This window comes from Tenrec ecaudatus, chromosome 7 (genome assembly GCF_050624435.1).
Source record: "Tenrec ecaudatus isolate mTenEca1 chromosome 7, mTenEca1.hap1, whole genome shotgun sequence".
Classification (NCBI taxonomy): Eukaryota; Metazoa; Chordata; class Mammalia; order Afrosoricida; family Tenrecidae; genus Tenrec; species Tenrec ecaudatus.
Genome location: NC_134536.1, coordinates 23,626,801 through 23,646,035, shown reverse-complemented (window position 1 = coordinate 23,646,035; position 19,235 = coordinate 23,626,801). Strand labels below are relative to the sequence as shown.

At 43.8% G+C, this 19,235-nt stretch overlaps 1 protein-coding gene across 5 annotated transcripts in view; it reads left to right on the top strand.

The window, feature by feature from the left end:
* Window positions 1–19,235, top strand: part of UTRN (utrophin) — a 593,146-nt gene that overhangs the window by 482,301 nt on the left and 91,610 nt on the right. For all 5 annotated transcript variants that reach the window (XM_075554433.1, XM_075554432.1, XM_075554428.1 and 2 more), the window contains exons 59-60: window positions 16,246–16,307; window positions 17,583–17,657. In XM_075554433.1, the coding sequence (XP_075410548.1) occupies window positions 16,246–16,307; window positions 17,583–17,657 (137 nt within the window). The remainder of the gene's footprint in view (window positions 1–16,245; window positions 16,308–17,582; window positions 17,658–19,235) is intronic.

Sequence of the window (19,235 nt, the reverse complement as noted above, 5' to 3'; positions counted from 1 at the left end):
AAGAGAATGAATTCTTTCTTGTAGCCTCCAGACTGGAACATGGCTTCACCACCACCTTCACTGTAGCCCAAGAGTATTATTAACCTTAAGATCTCTGAGAAAAAAATTGCGTGGTGCTTTAAGGCACCACATTTGCAGTAGTTTGTCATAATGCTAATTGAAAACTAATATATGTGCTGTGTTTTAAAACTCTATAAAAATTTATTTTAATATACTGACTTGACCTGAAGCCCGGTGTGATTTTTTTTCTAAATACAGACTTTTAACTGCATCTGTAAGGCAGATTTAAAAGCAATTAAGTTAATAATGCATTAAACTCCATTGCTTGATTATGGCTACGCAGTGGCTATACATCCATACCCTTGATTTGGGTGTTTAAATCCAGCTTTAATTTTTAGCCTTACTATTAAAAGGGATTTTTGTATGTTAGGGTCGCCATTGTCATTGTTCGCTGGCCTTGAGTTGGGTCCAGCTCTTAGAGACCTGTTGTACAACAAAGCGAGACACTGCCTGGACCCACGTTACCCTCACAATTGTTCTGTTTGAGCCCATTGTTTCAGCCACTACGCCAGTCCATCTTGTGGAAGGCCTTCCTCCTTTATGCTGCCCCTCCACTTTATCACACGTGATGTCCTTCTCCAGGGACTGGTCTCTCCTGACAACGTGTCCACAGTCTGTGAGACGCAGTCTCGCCATCCTCGCTTCTACGGAGCATTCTGAATGGCTGCATTTCCAAGTCGGAGTTGTTTTGTTAGGGTTAGGCATTTCTTAAGCTACCTGAAATGTTAACTAATTATGAAGTATAATATAGGGAAGCTCTTATGAGCACAGTGGGTTAAGCATTGGGCTACCAAATGCAAACTAGGTACTTCAACCCACTAACCGCTCCCCGGGAAAAAGATGAGTCTGGTGCTTCTGCGGAGATGGACAACCTTGGAGACTTACACCGTCTTTCCATGCTGACCATTCGTGTCATTTGGGGTCAGAATCAACTTGCAATGAATTAGTTTGGGTTTGGTTAGGGAAGAGTCGGATAGGATTCATCTTTGCTCAGCATATGTATATTTGCAGTACAGATGGGTAGAGTGAAAGCTATTTTATCTGGAATTTGATTGCAGCAATATACCATGGTGGTGCCGTGGTTACACGTAGGACTGCGGTCTACAAGGTTCACAGTTTGAAACCGCCAGCCGCTCCTCAGGAGAATGACAGGGCTTTCTACTCCCGTAAAGAGTTACAGTCTCAGAAACTCACAAGAGACACTTCTACTCTGCCCTGTGGGGTCTCTGTGCATCGGGATGGACAGTGAGTTTGATTTCGAGTTTGGCAAGATCCTTGTATATGTATAATACAGTGGTGGCCAAATTCTTAACGAAGACCTCTAGGACTAGCAGCCTACACTATCTTCCATTTCTGTAGTGAAAGTTGGAAGTTTCCTAAATATAGATAGGCTTTGTCCTAAATAAATAGATATCTGTATATGTATACATACTGTCAAATGGTTAGGAATTTGCATGTCCATCTACAATGAATTCTCAGAAACTTGTTCATTCAGATTTTTTTCGCTGCATGCTTTGTTGTGTCACTTAATGCTTTAACTCCCATAAAGAGAATAACACGCTCTGGAGGTAGGGTGTTAGAAGTGAGTATTTCCAGCTGAAAATGTGTTATAAAAACAAAATGTAATTGTCAAATGATAAAGCCAGTTAATGGTGAATATATAAATTTTTTTAGTATATGTCTCCCTGTGCTTTGCTGCACAAATAAATTTAGCATGATTGTCAGGCAACTGGAGTTTCCTGGGGTATTATAAAATATATTAGTTAGGCCAACAAGAATATAACTCTTAGGTAGAAATATGAGATGTTTCAACATTCAGATATGAAGTTTCATTGTACGGTAATGACATAGCATGAAACTTGAAAGGAGAATGGAATGGACAAATTATTTTATTCCACATTTTAAATGTGTAGTTTAGCTAAAACTTTCACGGCTCCCCAGTGTAGGATTTCTGAGGCGCTAGGTAAATCTGTATTAATATTTTTGAAGTATAGTTTAGGATCCCGTGACTCACGTGTTCCTATAAAATGATCAAATGTAGGTCTTAACTATAGCTCCCTCTCTTTTAATGTCTTTCATTGAAATTCTTATCTTGGCATTTAATTTGTTGCCTCTGCCGCAGACTTTCTAAAGTGGATCTAGTTCTTTTTTTTTCCTCCGGTGGAGTCCGTTGAAAGCTCACTGGACCCTGGCTGTAAGGAACTAGGACGTGTTCCCATTGCCAGCAAAATACAGAGAGAAAATAAAACACTACTATAAAAGCCAGGTCTCATTCTTTACGAATTTTAGGGCATGTGTTTGTGTTTGCACAAGTTAGTCATTTTCTTCGCTCAGAACCAGTCTCCGGGGCGTTTCATGGAGGAGATGAATGAGGGTATTAAGTTCGGGTCGAACCGAAGAGTACCGCGAAGGCACCAGGAGGAGGAGGCCTGGTGGTGCTGTGGTCGAGGACTCAGCTGCTGACCAATCGGCCGCTCACCAGCTGCTCCCTGGGAGAACCATGTGGAGGGCCCTGCCATGCCGATGGATCACCTGGAAGCCCCACAGGACAGTTCTACGCCCAGTCAAATCTAGTCAACAGCAGCATCCGGTTTGGGGTTTTGTACCAGCCACTGAGCTCAGAGCTGTCCAAGGACCGAGTCCATGCTGCTTCGTTTTTTTGGGGTTTTTTCCCACACCTTCGCATTGCCTTTTCCATAGGCTAATTTCTATAGCCGAATCTAACCATCATGTGTCAGGAAACGTGGCCTTCTAATGCACAAAGGTGCTTTTGTATAGATTGGGCAGTTGCCTTCACCACAATCCCGACAGTGGGGCCTCAGCAGGAGTTCGGAGAAATAGGGCAACGAACTGAGTGTCCTGCTGTTGCTTTCCCCATTCCCATGTTCACCTGTCTGTCAGTGGGTGGGCTGCCCTCCGCGAGCGCGTTGCCAGGCCCCATGGGGCTTTCATCTCGATGACTCTCCACTTTCCACTGAATCTGAGGTGCGAATGATCATTATTTATAGAGTTGCAAGGAGCGTGTTCAAGCTGACGCGTGCACACCCAGCTTTAGCTTGGGCCTTTCCCGTGCTCCTGTGTAGTGATGCTGTACAGATCACAGCCCCCCAAAACTCCATCTTCTCAATAGTGGATGCATTACCTAGAATAGGTTTTTATCGACTGTCTCCTTGCCTTCCATCCTTTGTCTTCGCTCCCGCTTATGAGTACGGTTAACTCAAGATGCGCCTCTTCTCCTGTAGCGCCCGTTAGACTCCTTGGAAGTTCCCATTATTGAAATGCTCTTATTCAGGCTTGTCTAGATTCCTCTAAGAGCTACTTCATTCTCTCGCCTGCCGTAGCCCATCAGTTGGTGAACATTCAAACAAACAAACAAAACCTAATGAAGTTACGCTTCTTTATAGCAATCTCACAGCCAGTTCATTTGAATATCCTGCAGATACTTAGCGCATCGTGGTATCGTCTAAAGGAGAGAAGCGGGGCTTATTCCTTTAAAGCAGGGCTCCTCAAACTTTTTAATCAGGGGGGGGGAAGTTCACTGTCCCTCAGACCCATTGGAGGAACGGACTATAGTTTAAAAAAACTATGAACAAATTCCTTAGCACACTTCACATACCTTATTTTGAAGTTAAAAAACAAATGGGGCAAAAACACCTGGCGGGCTGGATAAATGTCCTCGGCGGGCCGCATGTGGCCCGCGGGCCCGTAGTTTGAGGACGCCTGCTTTAAAGGATTGGTGAACCTAGCTCAGGAGAGGAGTTGAATTTCACTCTCCAGTAAGAGCAGGAGGGGATGCAGCTGGTGGTGCAGTGGTTAAGCACTTGGCCGCATGAGAGGTGGTTGCAGCTGCTCTGCTGGAGAAAGATGCGGCATTCTCTTTCCTTAAAGACTGAAAGCCTTAGAAACCTTATAAGGCCGTTCTGTTTATAGGGCCTCTACGGGTCAGAATTGATTTGACAGTAGTGGGTTTTGGGTTCTTTACAGAAGGTCAAAGAGTAATAGCAACAATAAAGATATCCAGCTATCTGGCCCAATAGGAAAGTCAGAGCCCAGAAAGGTATTCGAAACAAAACAAAACAAAAAAACCACAGTGCCATCAAGTTGATTCCAAGTCATGGTGCCCTTATGGAACCTGGAGTAGATCTGTGCTGTAGGGGAGCAGACAGCCTCATCTTTCCCCCTCAGACTGGTCGGTGGGTTTGAATCACCAACATTACGGTTAGCAGCTCAATGCCTAACCCACAGTGCCAGCAAAAGCACACACATGACAAAACCAAGAATGAGCAGTTCACGTTACAGGAAAGGCATTCACTAGAATATCTTATCTGTAAATAAGGTTACAGGAAATTCATAACAACAAAAAAATCCACGACAGGCAAGGCAAGGGGTAGTCCTCTTTGAAGGGCGCCGCGGGACAGTCCGCATTTCCCTGGGGCTCCGCAGTCACCGCGAGGGGGGCAGCCTTTGGCTTCCAGGCTTTCCAGCCCAGAGCCCTTGGCACAGCCAGCGCGTCTGTTTCCACAGGAGAAGCTTGTGTTTTGAGTCTGAATAGACCACTGAGTCTGTTTTTCCACAAAAGAGTCTGTGACTCTATCTTTATTGAAAATAAATATTTAAAACTCACTGGGCCAATACTGCTGATGAGGAGGTAAGAAGGAAATTGCTTTACAAAAGAATGCAAGCACCCTGGGATCACTAAACTCCTCCTGGGTTTAAAGGCAGCTTTCAACAAAGGAGCATGCATCGGCTTCTGCCAACTGAGCGCCAGACAGCCTGCTCGGAAGCAGCCAGAAGCCTTGAAACTGGAAATGGCTACCTTCTAGTAGATTCACCACCACCCTGGTTAACTGAGGTCTCTGTAGCTGACATTGTCTTCGAAGGACATTAGCTAGTTCAAAACTCAAAATTTCACCCTAGTCACTTATAGGCCTCGGTCTGGAATCTGCTGGATTATTCAGCCGCATTCTGTGTATTATAGGCTGTCAGTCTTACTGTACAGTTTGGTGTTTAGGGGCAGGGTAGAGGTAATAATAATCTTCCATTTGGCATAAGAAGGATTTTGGGGGGTGCCATTGGGGAAGGGAAAAAAAACATCAGTGCTTTGCTTGGTCAAGTTTGCATTTTTTAAAATGGTTATTATAATTGGCATAAGTGCAGACATAATCCTGATGGGATGAATTGTGCTACAGGTAGAGTATCTTTTTCTGTACTTGTTATAAAATTGACATATAGTAAAATTTTCATTAGAGGCAGATAGAAGAAACTGGAAGTGAATCTTGCTTTAAAGAGCATAGGAAAGAGAAAAAGTTAAAACTTGAATTATATAAATTTTACATTAAAAGCCAAATAAAAAGATACAGTGATAAACGCAGCTCTGTTAGGGATGTAATTCTAACAATGACCCACAAGGCTCCCAAGGGGCCAGTACGACAGCCGATGCCTGCAGCAGTGTGGATTTGTGGTCTCTTTCTGGTGGGAGGCGGCTGTAGGGGAGAAGCTGGAGGCGGAAGAGGGCTTCTCTGTCAGTTCTGGTCCCAAGTGGAGAGTGTGCACCACAGTAGATGCCCACTGGGGTTTACTGAGCACACCCATGTTCAGTCTTCCAGGCAACCTGCCAGTACTCGCCAGCAAGTATCATCAGCTCTCCCCTCATTTCCAGGCACAAGCCAATTTGCTCCTTAATTCTATTACCACATTGTTTAAAAACAAACCTTGTCTCCTTCTTTTGTAAGGAATGTTCTATCATTCTGCCAATATGCCTGAAATAATAGGCATTTTGTATTTGGAGGTATACTACAGCCTCTGTTCTGTACGTCCTTTACAAATGTCCTGTGTCTTTGAACTTACACCAGAAGGTCACATTATCTTAAGTGCATTTTATATTCAAATCCAACAGATTTGGTGTTCTCTGTTTTTTACAATTTAGACTTCCTGCCGTATGTCCTCAGGTCATGAAGACCTAATGGCATTTCTCTAGGAGGATGCTATACTGTGACAGTAGCCATTATGAAGTGCAGGAAGCAGAATGGCTCCATGGTTAAGCTCTTGGTGCTTCAGATGCTTTATCCTCTGCGTCCAGAACGATGCTGTCCGGAAAGCTCTGTGGGCTTCCAGGGCTGCTGTGAGCTAGAATCGATCCCACAGAATGTAGCGGCATTGTGTAGTGGAGCAGCTGTACGGTCTACATGGGGTCAACATGAGTCAGTATTTCCTGGGTAATCACCCGTCTTATTTGACTTTTAGAGCAGAAAGTTCTTTTCTTAAAATTGGGCATTGAAACTCTTTTTGTCCCTGTGTTACTAAAAATATAGCCTTGATTCTGTCTTCAGAAGTCTAGTCAGCAACACATGAGACAGATCTTTAAAGAGGACAAAAACAGCAGGGAGGTGTGCATACCTTAGGATGATCCACTGTTTGAAATCCCCAGGGCAGCGTTTTCCCAGGGAGGAAGTGCAGAGGGGAAGCAGGGTGAATGGAGCTGCAAAGGCGCAGAGGAAGGAGTACAAGTGACTTTGTTTCCATGTGGTTTATCGCAATCAGTGGCATGAAGTAAAATATCTTTGAGACATTTGGTGGCAAATTGACTTTCTCTTTATAGCATTGGCCAGTTCACCATTAAAAAGTTCGCTTACAAAGTCTAGAGGACAGTAGATGTTTGTTGGGGGTGGGGTGGTGCTTACAACATTCTCTGTAATCGGAACTCACAAGTAGACTCTATACACCCGTGGTTCTCAGCCTTCCTCATACCGCCACCCTTTCATACAGTGACCCCAAACCATAACATTTTTGTTGCTACTTCATCAGTGTAATTTTGTTATTGTTATGAATTACAATGCAAATATCTGATAGGCAGGATTTATTTGCATTGTCACAAGTTGAACATAATTAAAACAGTGATTCATCACAAAAACAATATGTGATTATATATTGTGAAATTTTTTTTCTAATGACAAATAAATGAAATTTTGTCTTGAAGCATGGTGTAGCATGGGTAACCCTCTTCTCTCTGGGTACTCTTATTTGGGCATGTTTGCATGTGGGCGGACCCACCTGGAGACGGAGGCTAGAGGAGCGATATCTCGGTTCCTGAGACCCTCAGAAATAGGTGCTTTCCGAAGGTCTTAGGCGACCCCTGTGAAAGCGTGGTTCCTCTTCTCCCAACATCTTCATCCTTTACCATCCCTTCGTCACAGACATGTGCACAGACACACAGAGAGGATGAGAGTTACATTCCAGGAAGGAGTATCCCACCTTTGTTCTATATTCTGGTCTTAAAACAAAGAATGAGGGAAGGATAAATTCTGAAATGCGAGTATTATTTTTTTTATCTTTAAGAGGAAATTATGCGGGAAAAATGATACCAAACCTAATTGCCAAAATGTGTCTTCACTCTTTGAACTGTAGTCTCCGGGATGCAGAATGACTGGTTGGAAGCTCTTGGTTGATTCCGGTATATGACTTTAAAAGCATGCGTAAAGCAGGTGTAAGCATTTAGCGCCCACATTTTGCCTGTGTCAGACTTTTGTTTTCTTTCATAGCTCTTCTCACCTTCTAATACATCATGTAAGAAAGTTATTGTTTCTTAGTTATTGTCTCCCCTCTCTTGCACTACAGCATGGATGCTATTACATCTCAAAGTCTAGAAGACAATTTGATATGCGCTGAGTAGTGTGGGGAATTCGGAAATAGTGCACGCCACTCATTGGGGAATGTTCTCCGTGAAGGAGAGGAAGAAGGTCGTACCTGGTAGACATGTAGATTAATTACAAGGGCAAGTGAGTGTCAAGAATGGCAGTTCCTTAACAGTTTACAATGAGAAAGGTCAGTCATTCAGAATAAAGTTGGCTTTTTTAAATTTGTTTTTTAAAGAAATCTTTGGGAAGGTATGACCTTTGATAGGAGGGTGAACAATTCCTCAGTTAACGGTGGGGAGAGAAAGGTCTGGCAGATGGAGGAGGAACTTTATGGACATGGTGGGGGCAGGGTAGCTAGAGGGTGGATATTTTTAGTTTGTCATTGAAGTGTGAGATTGAATCTACTGAGTGGAAGGCAGGTGGGGAACTTACCTTGGTTTGAGAAAGGGGGCAGGAGTAGGACCTTACTGTCTTGTCTCAGAGGGCAGGAATGAGTTCCACAATGTAGTACACTTGGACACTGGTGTTTTGAGGTAAAACCAGTCTGTTGAGTGATTTTTTTCCCCAAGCAGGAACTATTCACAACTATTCAGTTCAAGGCAGGAAAAGATGATTTTTCTACTCCTGTAAAGAGTTACAGTCTCAGAAACAGAAAGGGGCAATTCTACCCTGTTCTATAGAGAGCTATGGTTCAGCGTCAAAATGATGGCAGCAAATTTGGTTGTTTTTTTTTGTTGTTGTTGTTCAGGTCCAGAGAAGGCATATAGTTAATTTGATAAAGGTTTGGTCAATAAGAGAGAGGAGGAACAAGGGTGATGGGATTGTGTCGCAATTGTAATGATGTACAGTGAACGCAACATTTAGAGACATTAAGAAATATTTTACAACCTTGGGTATGCAAGTATAATTACATCTCAAAAGCTCAGGCTTGAAGTCAGTCCATCTGGGTTCACATCACATTTCCTACCTCTTACTAATGAGGGGCCATAGCCAACTATTCTTGGCGTCCTTTTGCCCCAGTGCTCTCCCTCTGTAAAGTGGGGGATGTTAGCTCATGGAGTTGCCCTGCTGAATGCATTTATATTTAAGATAGATTCATGCCTGATGCAAATTAAACATTCAAGTATTAGGCAAGTACAATACTTAATACATATATCCTAACCAAATGTGTCCTCTTTAACTTTGCATAGCAAATAAGATATATTTCTATTGTGTTGTGACTGTTACCCCAGAGCAATATACAGACTTCTCTTCACCCACATTTCTAATTTCTGTTAATTAACTCACCCTTTCGTTAATTGTCTTATATACCTTAATAAGTGCAATTGGAGTAGAATAAAAGTGGTAAAACTAAAAAATCCAATCTGAAGCCTGAAATTGAGTAGAAAAGTCTTGAGTAAGTGTACTTGGCTAGGGGCCGGTTTTCAGACTGTCAGAATGTCTGCTACACATTTTTAAAAGATTTTGCGGAAATAATGAGACTAATAAAGATAAATGGATGAAAAAATTGATCTTCTCCAGAGCATTCATTTGCTCGAAACCAGTACTTATCAAATTGACAAATTTATATATCCTTTGCTAATTTTTATTGTTTCTCATAGTGCGACAACACATTTTTGCATCTAAATTTTCACCTACTACTTTATACTATTTGCACTTCATCTTCTGTGCCATACCAAAGTACATTAGGATGAATAGCACGGTTGCTGGTAGGTACCAACAAGCGGATACTAATACTGCCCAGTCCTGCGCCATCCTCACAATCTTTGCTGTGTGTGAGCCAGGTGCAACAGCCGCTGCATCATTCCATTTTGCTGAGGACATTCTCTTTTCCACTGACCCTTTTTTGTAACAAGCATGATGTCCTTTTACAGGGACTGATCTCTACTGATATCATGTCCAAAGTATGTGGGACTTAGCATCAACATCCTTGCTTCTTAGGATCATTATGGCTGTACTCAGGCCATGACATTGTTTTGGTATTTTATCATAGGCCATGGTATGTTCAGTATTCTTCTGTCTTCTTTATTCACTGTCTACCTCTCACATGCATGTGAGCTCATTTAAAATGCCATGAGTTGGGTAAGGCTCACCTTTTATCCTTAGAGTGAGATGTTTGCTTCTTAACATTTTAAAAAGAGGTCTTTTGCAAGTTTACCTAATGCAACATTGCTAGTCATACGATTTTCACTAGTCTTTTTTTAATTGATTTTATTTAGAAATAGGTTGCTACGTCTTTCTTCCAAACCTGTCTTAGTCCACTAGCTCCAGTGAAGCCAGTCCACTGTGTGTGACTCTGCTGGTATTTGAAATACCATGCAGCATAGCTCCCAGATCACAGCAACATGAAGTCACCACAGTATGGTAGACTGACAGGCAACGGTGGATGAGTAATGTAGGTAGGGGTCTATGTTGTTGTTGCTAGCTGTCTTCTCTGAGGCATGTTGTTATTGTTAGGGGCCATTGAGTTGATTCTGACTCATAGGGACCCTATGCATGACAGAACCAAACACTGCCTGGTCTGGCGCCAGTCTCACAATTGTTCTGTGCTCAATCCCATTGGGGCAACCATTGTGCCAGTCCATCCATCTCCCAAGAGCCTCCCAACATGATGTCCTTTCCCAGACACACATGGTGTCCTTTTCTCGGGAATGGTCCCTCCTGACAACACATCCCAAGTATGTACCACAAAGTCTCACCATCCTTACCTCTGAGAAGCACTCTGGCTGTACTTCTTCGAGACGATAGCACACTCTGTCCTCTTAGCAGTCCATGGCACGTTCACCATTCTTGTCCAGCGCCACAGTTCCAGTGCATCCCTTCTTTGGTCCTCCTGAGTTACTGTCCAATGTTCGCACACCTATGCGGTGATTGAAAATACCATGAGTGGGGTCAAGTATTTGACTATTTCGATCAAGTATTTGAAACACGTGGCTGTCAGTTTGTTGCACCGTGGTGGCTTGTGAGTTGCCGTGATGCTGGACGCGATGTCACTGGTGTTTCGAATGTCAGCAGGATCCTGAGGCATGTGTGGCAGGTGACCTTAAATATAACAAAGAAACTCTGCCTGGTCCTGTGCCATCTTCACAATTACTGGTATTTTTGAGAGGCATTTACAATCTTACTGGTACAATATTTCATTAAAATAGATAAAATATAGGGACCATATACCATCTTAACTGGGACACACACAAAAATAATAATCACACTAATAAATTATTATTTGAGTAATTTATAAGAAACTTATAATAAAATATAGGTGATTAATAAACTTAATGATTATGACACTAGGATAATGGATGCAAATGTGGGCTCTCACAGGTATTAATGAACTTTCCACTATTGACATGACTCATTAATGAATAAGAAAACCCAGTAAGAACTTACCGCGGGTTCAAGGACTATGCAAAGGGATGATAGAATGAATTGGCAGAGCTGACACACTGGGCAGTAGCTACAGGATAATAACCTGGTGGTAATCATTTACATTTTTATGTGCAAAAGTCTCTTGCATTACTTAACCATTTTATATATATACATACACACACATACATATACAGAGTTTAGAAATGCCCCAAGATGACATAAGATTCAATAGAACAGCAAGTTCGTTTTTTCACCCTCATTCAAGGCTTGCACAATATTTCCTTGCACGGGCAAACTGAGGCAGGCTGGGTACCCATGCTACCCGTGACACGGCCTCACGGTTGTGTGCCTCCTGTCGTTGTGGATTTGCAGTTGCAGTCCGAGAAACCCTGGTTTGTAGTGGTTGCACAGTGGACTGCTAGCACCCAAGATCAGCATTTTGAACCCACCAGCCCTGCAACCAGAGGAGGACGGGGCTTTCTGCTCTTGTGAAGCTGTGTAGCCTCGGGGACCTCCGGGGCCAGTGTTCCTCTGTCCTGCTGTGTCACTGTGTCAGAATCGACTCCACAGCTGTGTCCTCTCTGGTTAGCGTTTTAATTTTTCCTTTTATCTGTGGACAAATTCTTGTGTCTCGGGCAATGCCTTTATAAAAAAGCATTTTTACTTAGAGTGTGATAGTTTTAAGTTTTTCAAACAGCATACTACTAAGCCCCACTCCCCTTTCGTATGTGAGCTTGTCCTGACTACATCGTTCCTATTTTGCGGACCAGTGGTGGAAAGTGCTACTTGATCATGTTCTGGTTGCCTGCTCGGAGAGGCTGGGAGCATTTATTTGGAGCCTTTAGGTTGATTGTGGATTTTCCTTTAGCAACCCCTTCTCCTTACAAGAAAGAAAGAAAATCCAACAAGAGCCAAGTGCAACGGACTACTTTTTTTTTAAGCCATTGTTTGGTAAGCTGTAGCTGTACTCTTGTAACCAGAGGCGGTGTTTATTTCCAGTGTTGGCAGTTCTCCCTAACAAATCAACTGGTATTGAATTCACAGAGGGAGATGCCCTTTCCCTTTCTCCATCGGTTTGCCAAACGTGTGTGGTCCCTCTGCTGCTCCTCTGGGTTGCACTAAAGTGGGGGCCCTTAGCAGAGGCATGTTCATGCTCTGAATTCTCAGTCTCTGGTAGGCTGGGTTGTAGAATGGAGCCCTCCCCTGTGGTCCACAGGGGTTGTATGGGGTCAAAGTTCCCCACTAGTGAGTCTTGGTGTTTAGGAGCAATGTGAACCCTGGTGGACGAGTGGTTATGTGTTGGGCTGCTAACCCCAAGAAAGGTCAGTAGTTCAAAACCACCAGTTTCTCCAAGAGAGAAAGGTGACGTTTCTGTTCCTGTAAAAAGTTACAGTCTCAGAACCTCACAAAGGCATTTCTACCCTGACCTAGAGTGTGGCCAGGAGTCAGAATCACCTCGATGGCAGTGAGTTTTGTTTGGGTTTTGGTGTAGAAGCTCTGAGACAGTAGGGTAGTTCTTGGTTTGGTTCTTAAGGACAGGATATCTGTCCTTGGAAACTGGTGTTGCCATAGTAATCGAAATTATCTTGGAGAAAAGTTACGATCAATTGTATCCTAGTGAACTAAAATTTTTTGGCTAAGATTTATTTCATATATTGTCTGCAAATTCTCCTTTCATTCAACCCTATGAACAACAGAGTGAAACACAATCATTCGGATGCCTGAGCCCATTGATAGGGCCACTGAGTCAATCTATCTCATCAAGGGCCTTGCTCTTTTTCACCACCCCTCCCCTGTACCACACATGACGCCCTTCTCCAGGGACTGGGCTCTCCTGACAACACATCTAAAGAATGTAAGATGAAATCTTGCCATTTTTGCCTCTACGGAACACTTTGGCTTAATTCTTCCGATATGGATCTGTTTGTGCTTTTATCAGTCCGTGATACTTTGAATATTCTTCTCCAGCACCAAGATACAGGCGTGTTGATTGTTCTATGATCTTCCTTATTCAGTGTCCAACTCGCACAAGCATATGAGACCATGGAGAATACAACACCATGGGCTGGGTCAGGCACACCTTAGACCTCACAGTAACATCCTTGCTCCTCAAAACTCAAAGTCCTGACAACTTCAACGTTTTTCTGTGTTTATCATGATGTCACCTCTTGATCCAATTGTGAGGATCTGGGTCTTCCTGACATTGACATTGAGTTGTAATCCATACAGATGGCTACAATCCTTGACCTTCACCAGCAAGTGCTTCAGCTCCTCCTCCCTTTCAGCAAACAAGACGTGTCATCTGCATACTACCTTCCTCCAATCCTGATGCCGCACTCTTCTTCACAGAATCCAATCCTCCCCTTTTAAACCTTTTATTCACATATTTAAAAGTCCAACCACGTTGCTGTCTCGTCAGTTCTCAGTCAGGACAACCCTGCGTGTGTGTAGTAGACCTGCGCTCTCTGGGGTATTCATGGCGGTCTCCTCCCGAAGCAGACCATAAGGCCTGTCCTTCTGAGGGACTATGAGGGGTCCTCAAACTACAGCCCGCGGGCCACATGCAGCCCACCGAGGACATTTATCCAGCCCGCCGGGTGTTTTTGCCCCGTTTGTTTTTTACTTCAAAATAAGATTTGTGCAGTGTGCATAGGAATTTGTTCATAGTTTTTTTTTTTTTATAAACTATAGTCCGTGAACTGGCCCCCTGATTAAAAAGTTTAAGGACCCCTGGAAGTACTGGATAGGTTTAAATAGCCAACCTCTTGGTTAGTAGCTGAGTGAATTTTTGTACATCCCAGAAATTTCCATTCTTGTATTAAAACAACAACAACAACAAAAACCAGGTTCAATGGCGTCCCTGGTCCCTGGATGACTGAGTGGGTTTTCTAGGCTAATCTTTATGGAAGCTGATTGCCAGACCTTTCTTCCAAGTGCCCTTTCTTTCTACTGGGTGGTTACCAATCCCTAACCTGTACGTTACTAGTGGAGTACAGACCATGCAGGGACTGATACATACCTTTGTTAGTGTTGCCCGAACTCTAATATACACAAGAATCTCCTGGGGATTTTAAAATGAAGACTCTAACTCAATAGACTCGGGGAAGGACCCGAGATTCCTTATGCTAACAAGCTGCGGACCGTGTCATGATAGTAAGAGTCCCACGGACTGCCAGAAGAGCAAACAAATCTGTCCTGGTAGAAGTACACCCAGAAATGCTTCTTAGAAGCGAGGACGTTAAGACTTTGGCTCACGTATTTTAGACACGTCGTCAGGAGAACCCAGTCCCTGGAGAAAGCCATCATGCTTGGTCCAGTGGAAGAGCAGTGAAAAGGGAAGGGGGAAGACACTCAGGGCGATGGCTTGACCAGCAGCTGCCACACTGAGCTCAGACACAATTGTGAGGCTGGCGCAGGACCAGTCGGTTTTGTTGGTTTGTACGTCGGGCCACTGTGAGTTGGAACCGACTCCACAGCACCTGGCACCACTGTGAATAGCAAGAACACCAGTGCTTTCTCCACGGCCTGGGGAGCAAAGCACAGACTGTCTTCAATGGACGCCAGCTCCAGCTGTTAGAACGTCCACGCTTGCTTCACCATTGGAGGCAGGGACCAGGGGGGAGAGATGGCGAACTTCCCCGCTCCTGAGTCAGTGAGTCAGCGCTTCCCAGTCTGGGTCTATTACTTTGTTTCAGAGTTTGGCATTTCCCAGACATTTTACTTACCCCATTGAAGAAAATGTAAATAAGTTTTCAAAGCAAATCTGTAAGTTCTTTGGAGATTCTGTTACCTATGTTGATAAATGGTGATCGTGTTCATTTTCTAGTGACATGCCCCACTTTGATATCTTACATAGATGTTTTTAAGAAGGTAATTTCTCCTGAATTTGTTTGTATGAATATTGTAATACCATCCTCTCTTGGGTACTGTGCCATTTCTCTTTGCTTACCAAACAGTTTTGTAAGAACCGAGTGCCATCCAAGAAGTCTGTTGAGTACTATTAAATGTTATTACTCTATTCCGACCTAGATAAGGGACAGTAAACTATTTTTAAATATAAGGCCACTGGCCCATTGAGATTATGTGCTGTTACACACACACACACACACACACACACACACAATAAAGAACTTATTTTAAACACTACATTTCTCCATCTCTTTTACCCAAGTCTTGGTCCTAAAACAAAACAAAAAAACCTAACTAAATTGTGAAGAACTTGGAAAATAGGAAACTTGCTTTTTTGCACGAAGAATAACGATCATGAGAAACACATTTCAGTAGATATGTTTTTTAATGTTAGCAGCGGGAAGCTGAGAAAGTGAGAGGGAAAGAGGCATTCCTGCGTGGGTGAAATGCAGAGAAACGTGAGGAGAAAGGGGTGGCAATACACCGCTAAAGTGCAGAAAAGACCCAGGTGGAGTTGGCGGGAGGTTAGTAGATTGTGAGGCCGGGATGTTTCCAGAGTGAAGCTCATCCTCTCATTGGAAATTTGACCAGGACTTCTCAGGCTCAGTGACTGTTTCCAGGATTTCTGCCATCAGATAATTTGTAGTAAAGCAGAGTCTGCATCTACTCCAGAGTGGAATTGGGCTGGTGTCCTGACTGTGATCTGACCGCTTCCACCCCAGAGCAGCAGAAGCCATGACCGACCACACCGAATGTGTTGAGCGGATTCCGACTCAGCGTTCCTATAGGACAGTGGAACTGCCCCATCGCGTTTCCATGGTGACGAGTCCTCTCATGGCACAGCGAATCACATCTTTCTCCTGCAGAGCAGCTGACCTTTTGTTAGCTGCCTGATGCTTAATCGCTGTGCCAAGAGGCCGCAGCAGTCACACAGTGTACCTAGCTGTAGGTCTCATCTGTTACTTGCAATTCAGTTTTCTATCCTAAATACCCTGTGGGTGAAAGATGAGGTTTGCTTCTCCCATAAAGATGTATCACTTTGGATTCCCCCTATGAGTTCTCTGTGAGTCAGAATTTACTAGAAGGCACCGGACTTGGGATTTCTTTGTCCAATATAATTGCTCACAGAATACCTACTGCTATTTCCAGGTATCAGGCGGCCATTGGTTCTTTGGTTACTGAGTGATACACGGTGGACATATTTTTAGATAAGATTTTAAAAGTATGGGAAAACAAATCCTTATTCTCTGAATTTTACCTTTTTCTCCCCCTGCAGTCATCAAACACAAACCACCTGTTGGGATCATCCGAAAATGACCGAACTCTTTCAATCCCTTGGTGAGTATATATATTTTAATATCAAGGAAATAACCCAAATCTCTAAGAACCGTATATTCTTAACTGGAAACGACTCACCAGCTTGCTTAGTTTGTTTAAAGTCATGTCACTGACATCTAAAAGCAGTTTAGCTTCAAGGAAATGCAGGCTTGGAGGTAGTGTGAGCCAAAGAGGATGGATTTACTAGGCGAATTGTAACTGGAGGACTTGGCCCCTGTGATGGAGGAGTCACCATATGCTTCACTTTACCTGGAAAAACAAAAGGCGGGTGGGGTGAGAATTGATAGCGCAGCACTGCCCTGCCCACTGCTTGTAAGTTTCCTTTTTGTTCACTTTTAATTTAGTAAGTGTTACAAAATGAGCCGCCTTTGTTTTATTTTGCCTAGTCATTCAGAACTTGACTCATTTCGGTAGAGAAACACAGGAAAAGGCTTTAGATGAGAATTCTCCTTTAAATTTCCCCTAGCGCATGACCTTGAACTGATTGCTTCCAGTGGTCCTTTTAAGAGTTTCCTGTTGGGAGACGGGAACGGCACCCTGAGGCTCCCCATTTCCATGCGATGGGCACCATTTTAATCTCCTTATAGAGTAAGCTTCTCTGGGTGGGTGAAGGAGGCGCTTCAAAGGTTAACCAACCAGGAAGGCAGCCGCAATGGTTTGCTTAGTGGGTAAAGTTTCTTGATGTCTGCGTTTCCTTCTCACTCGTCCCATGTCTGATACTTTGCTGTAAGTTGGCAGCAAACTAAATGGCAATACCCATCGTTTCCTCAAATGTAACTATTGATAAGAGGCCCATTTGATTTGACTCTGTTACTGGGAAAAGAAGCCGATCCGGTGGAAGGCATGTACGGATCCAACTTGCTTCGTGAATAGTGAGACTGGATGACAGAAAACTAGTTGTCCTGGGAAGATTTCCGCTGGAGGAGAGCCCGAGTCAGTAGTGGGGAAGGAAGTGCAGTCAGTCTTTATTGTGAGGTGTTCACTAAGCAACCCTAAAACCAAGAAGCTCTTTTTCTCGACTCTCCTTTTGCATTGAAGTACTTTCTTAAATAAATCCTGGGGAACCTAGGAGGGGACTTTTTAATGCCTGAAGACATTCGAGACGGCTTCAAAAAGTTCGTGGAAAAAGCCCATTATCTCTTCATTCTGTTTTTCCACGGACTTTGTGAAGGCCCCCTCATCTTTTCCCATCATCCAGTAGGCAGATACCTTCTTGGCACTTGATGTCAGTTCCGTAAGAAGCATGCTTTTGAGTTGTTGCCCTTTCCATTTCAGCCGACCTGAATAATGTACGCTTCTCTGCCTACCGGACGGCCATCAAACTCCGAAGGCTCCAGAAAGCACTATGTTGTAAGTTATTCCACCAGGTTTAATCACTCTGCATGTTAGCTTGCCTGTGGGCGGGGCTTGGGGGTGGAGGGTAGAGGTAAATGTATTGTAGAGCTAATCTGATTTCCTTTATATCTTACTCATGGAGTTGGCCATGTTTCTATGGATGTTTTCCTTTTTGCCCGAATAGCATGCGGGAGTGAAACACAGGAATATGTGTCTCTCTGCTGTGGAACAAAAAGTAACCAAAGCACAGGAGCAGAGCTATTTCCAAAAGTCACATTGCCACTGGTTTAGGAAGAGTGAATCAAAAAATGCGAAGTAGCCGGTCATTGCTTGTTTAGTCCTTTGTTGCCATTTGCAAGTGTCGGTTTCCAAATATTGACACAGTGCAACCATCCAGATCAGTTCCAACTCCCGGCAACCCCACAGGGCAGAGCAGAACTGCTCCCTAATGTTTCTGAGGCTAAACCTTGATGAAAGTGCAGTCTCATCTGTCTTCCATGGAGCAACTGGTCGGCTTCGAACCCCTCACCTTGTGCTTAGCAGCCCATATGCTCAACCCTCCGTGCCATTAGGACTTCTTTCATATCATATATCATGTAATGAGAAATCACTCAAAATCGTCTTGTTTACCCAGCTTTGAACTGGCACCCAAGAAAACTTGGTAAAGGGATCTATATTTCACTAAATCTCTCTCGAGACAGTTAATATTATCAACATGCATTTTCTTAGGAGAGCATGTTCAGAGTGATAACCTGTCATCATCATTTACCCTCCATCATTTAACCCTCCATCCCCACTCCCCCGAAAGTAACCTAAAATTAAGTAGAAATACAAATGCCTGTCAAAGAACATAGCTGTTGTCACAGCTTTCAGGTCCGTGCAGAGAGCGTGCAGGTCTTGCCAGATAGTTAATAGGGAAGGTGATTTCTGCCTACACTTTGGAAATAAGGGTGATTTGAATAATTTCAGCTTGCATCCGTGCTTGCCACCTTTTCCCTAACACGTGTTAGATATAGGTCTAGGCAATTCAGTGAAACTTTGAAAATTACCCTTTGAAGGATGTGTGAGGTTGAAAACTCAGCTCCTTAGAAGTCCGTGGAAATAGTGGCTGATTCCACACTGGCACGTCAAGAGTTGAGTAAAAAGACAAGTGCGGAGTGAGCAAGCAGCCGCAAGAACTTGAAAATAAGCAAAGCTTGGACTTCGTGTGCTAGTGAAGTCTAAAGGATGGACAGACATCTCCAGTTGAAGTCCTGGAAGGAGGAGAGACTGCCCTGTACGGTTGACCATCAGCAGAGCCCCAGCCAACAGGCTGTGGGAGTTGGAGCAGGTGGTTTGCCGTCACCAGCAAGAAGCGTGAAAGCCCACACACTCTGGCCAGAGATCTGCGTGCCAAGCCAGATGGGTCTAGGAAATGAATTCGAAACACACAGTAAGGGTGTTTAGTTTGCTTGGGAAGTTTGGGGTGGCAGCATGTTTGAAGGAGGCTCAGCTGCGTGCCTGGTATCCAGCTGATGAACCTGGGAAGGTCTTCTGGGGCCTCAGGAGCTTTACATGAGGACAGATGACCGAGCCACACACTCTCCCATGGCA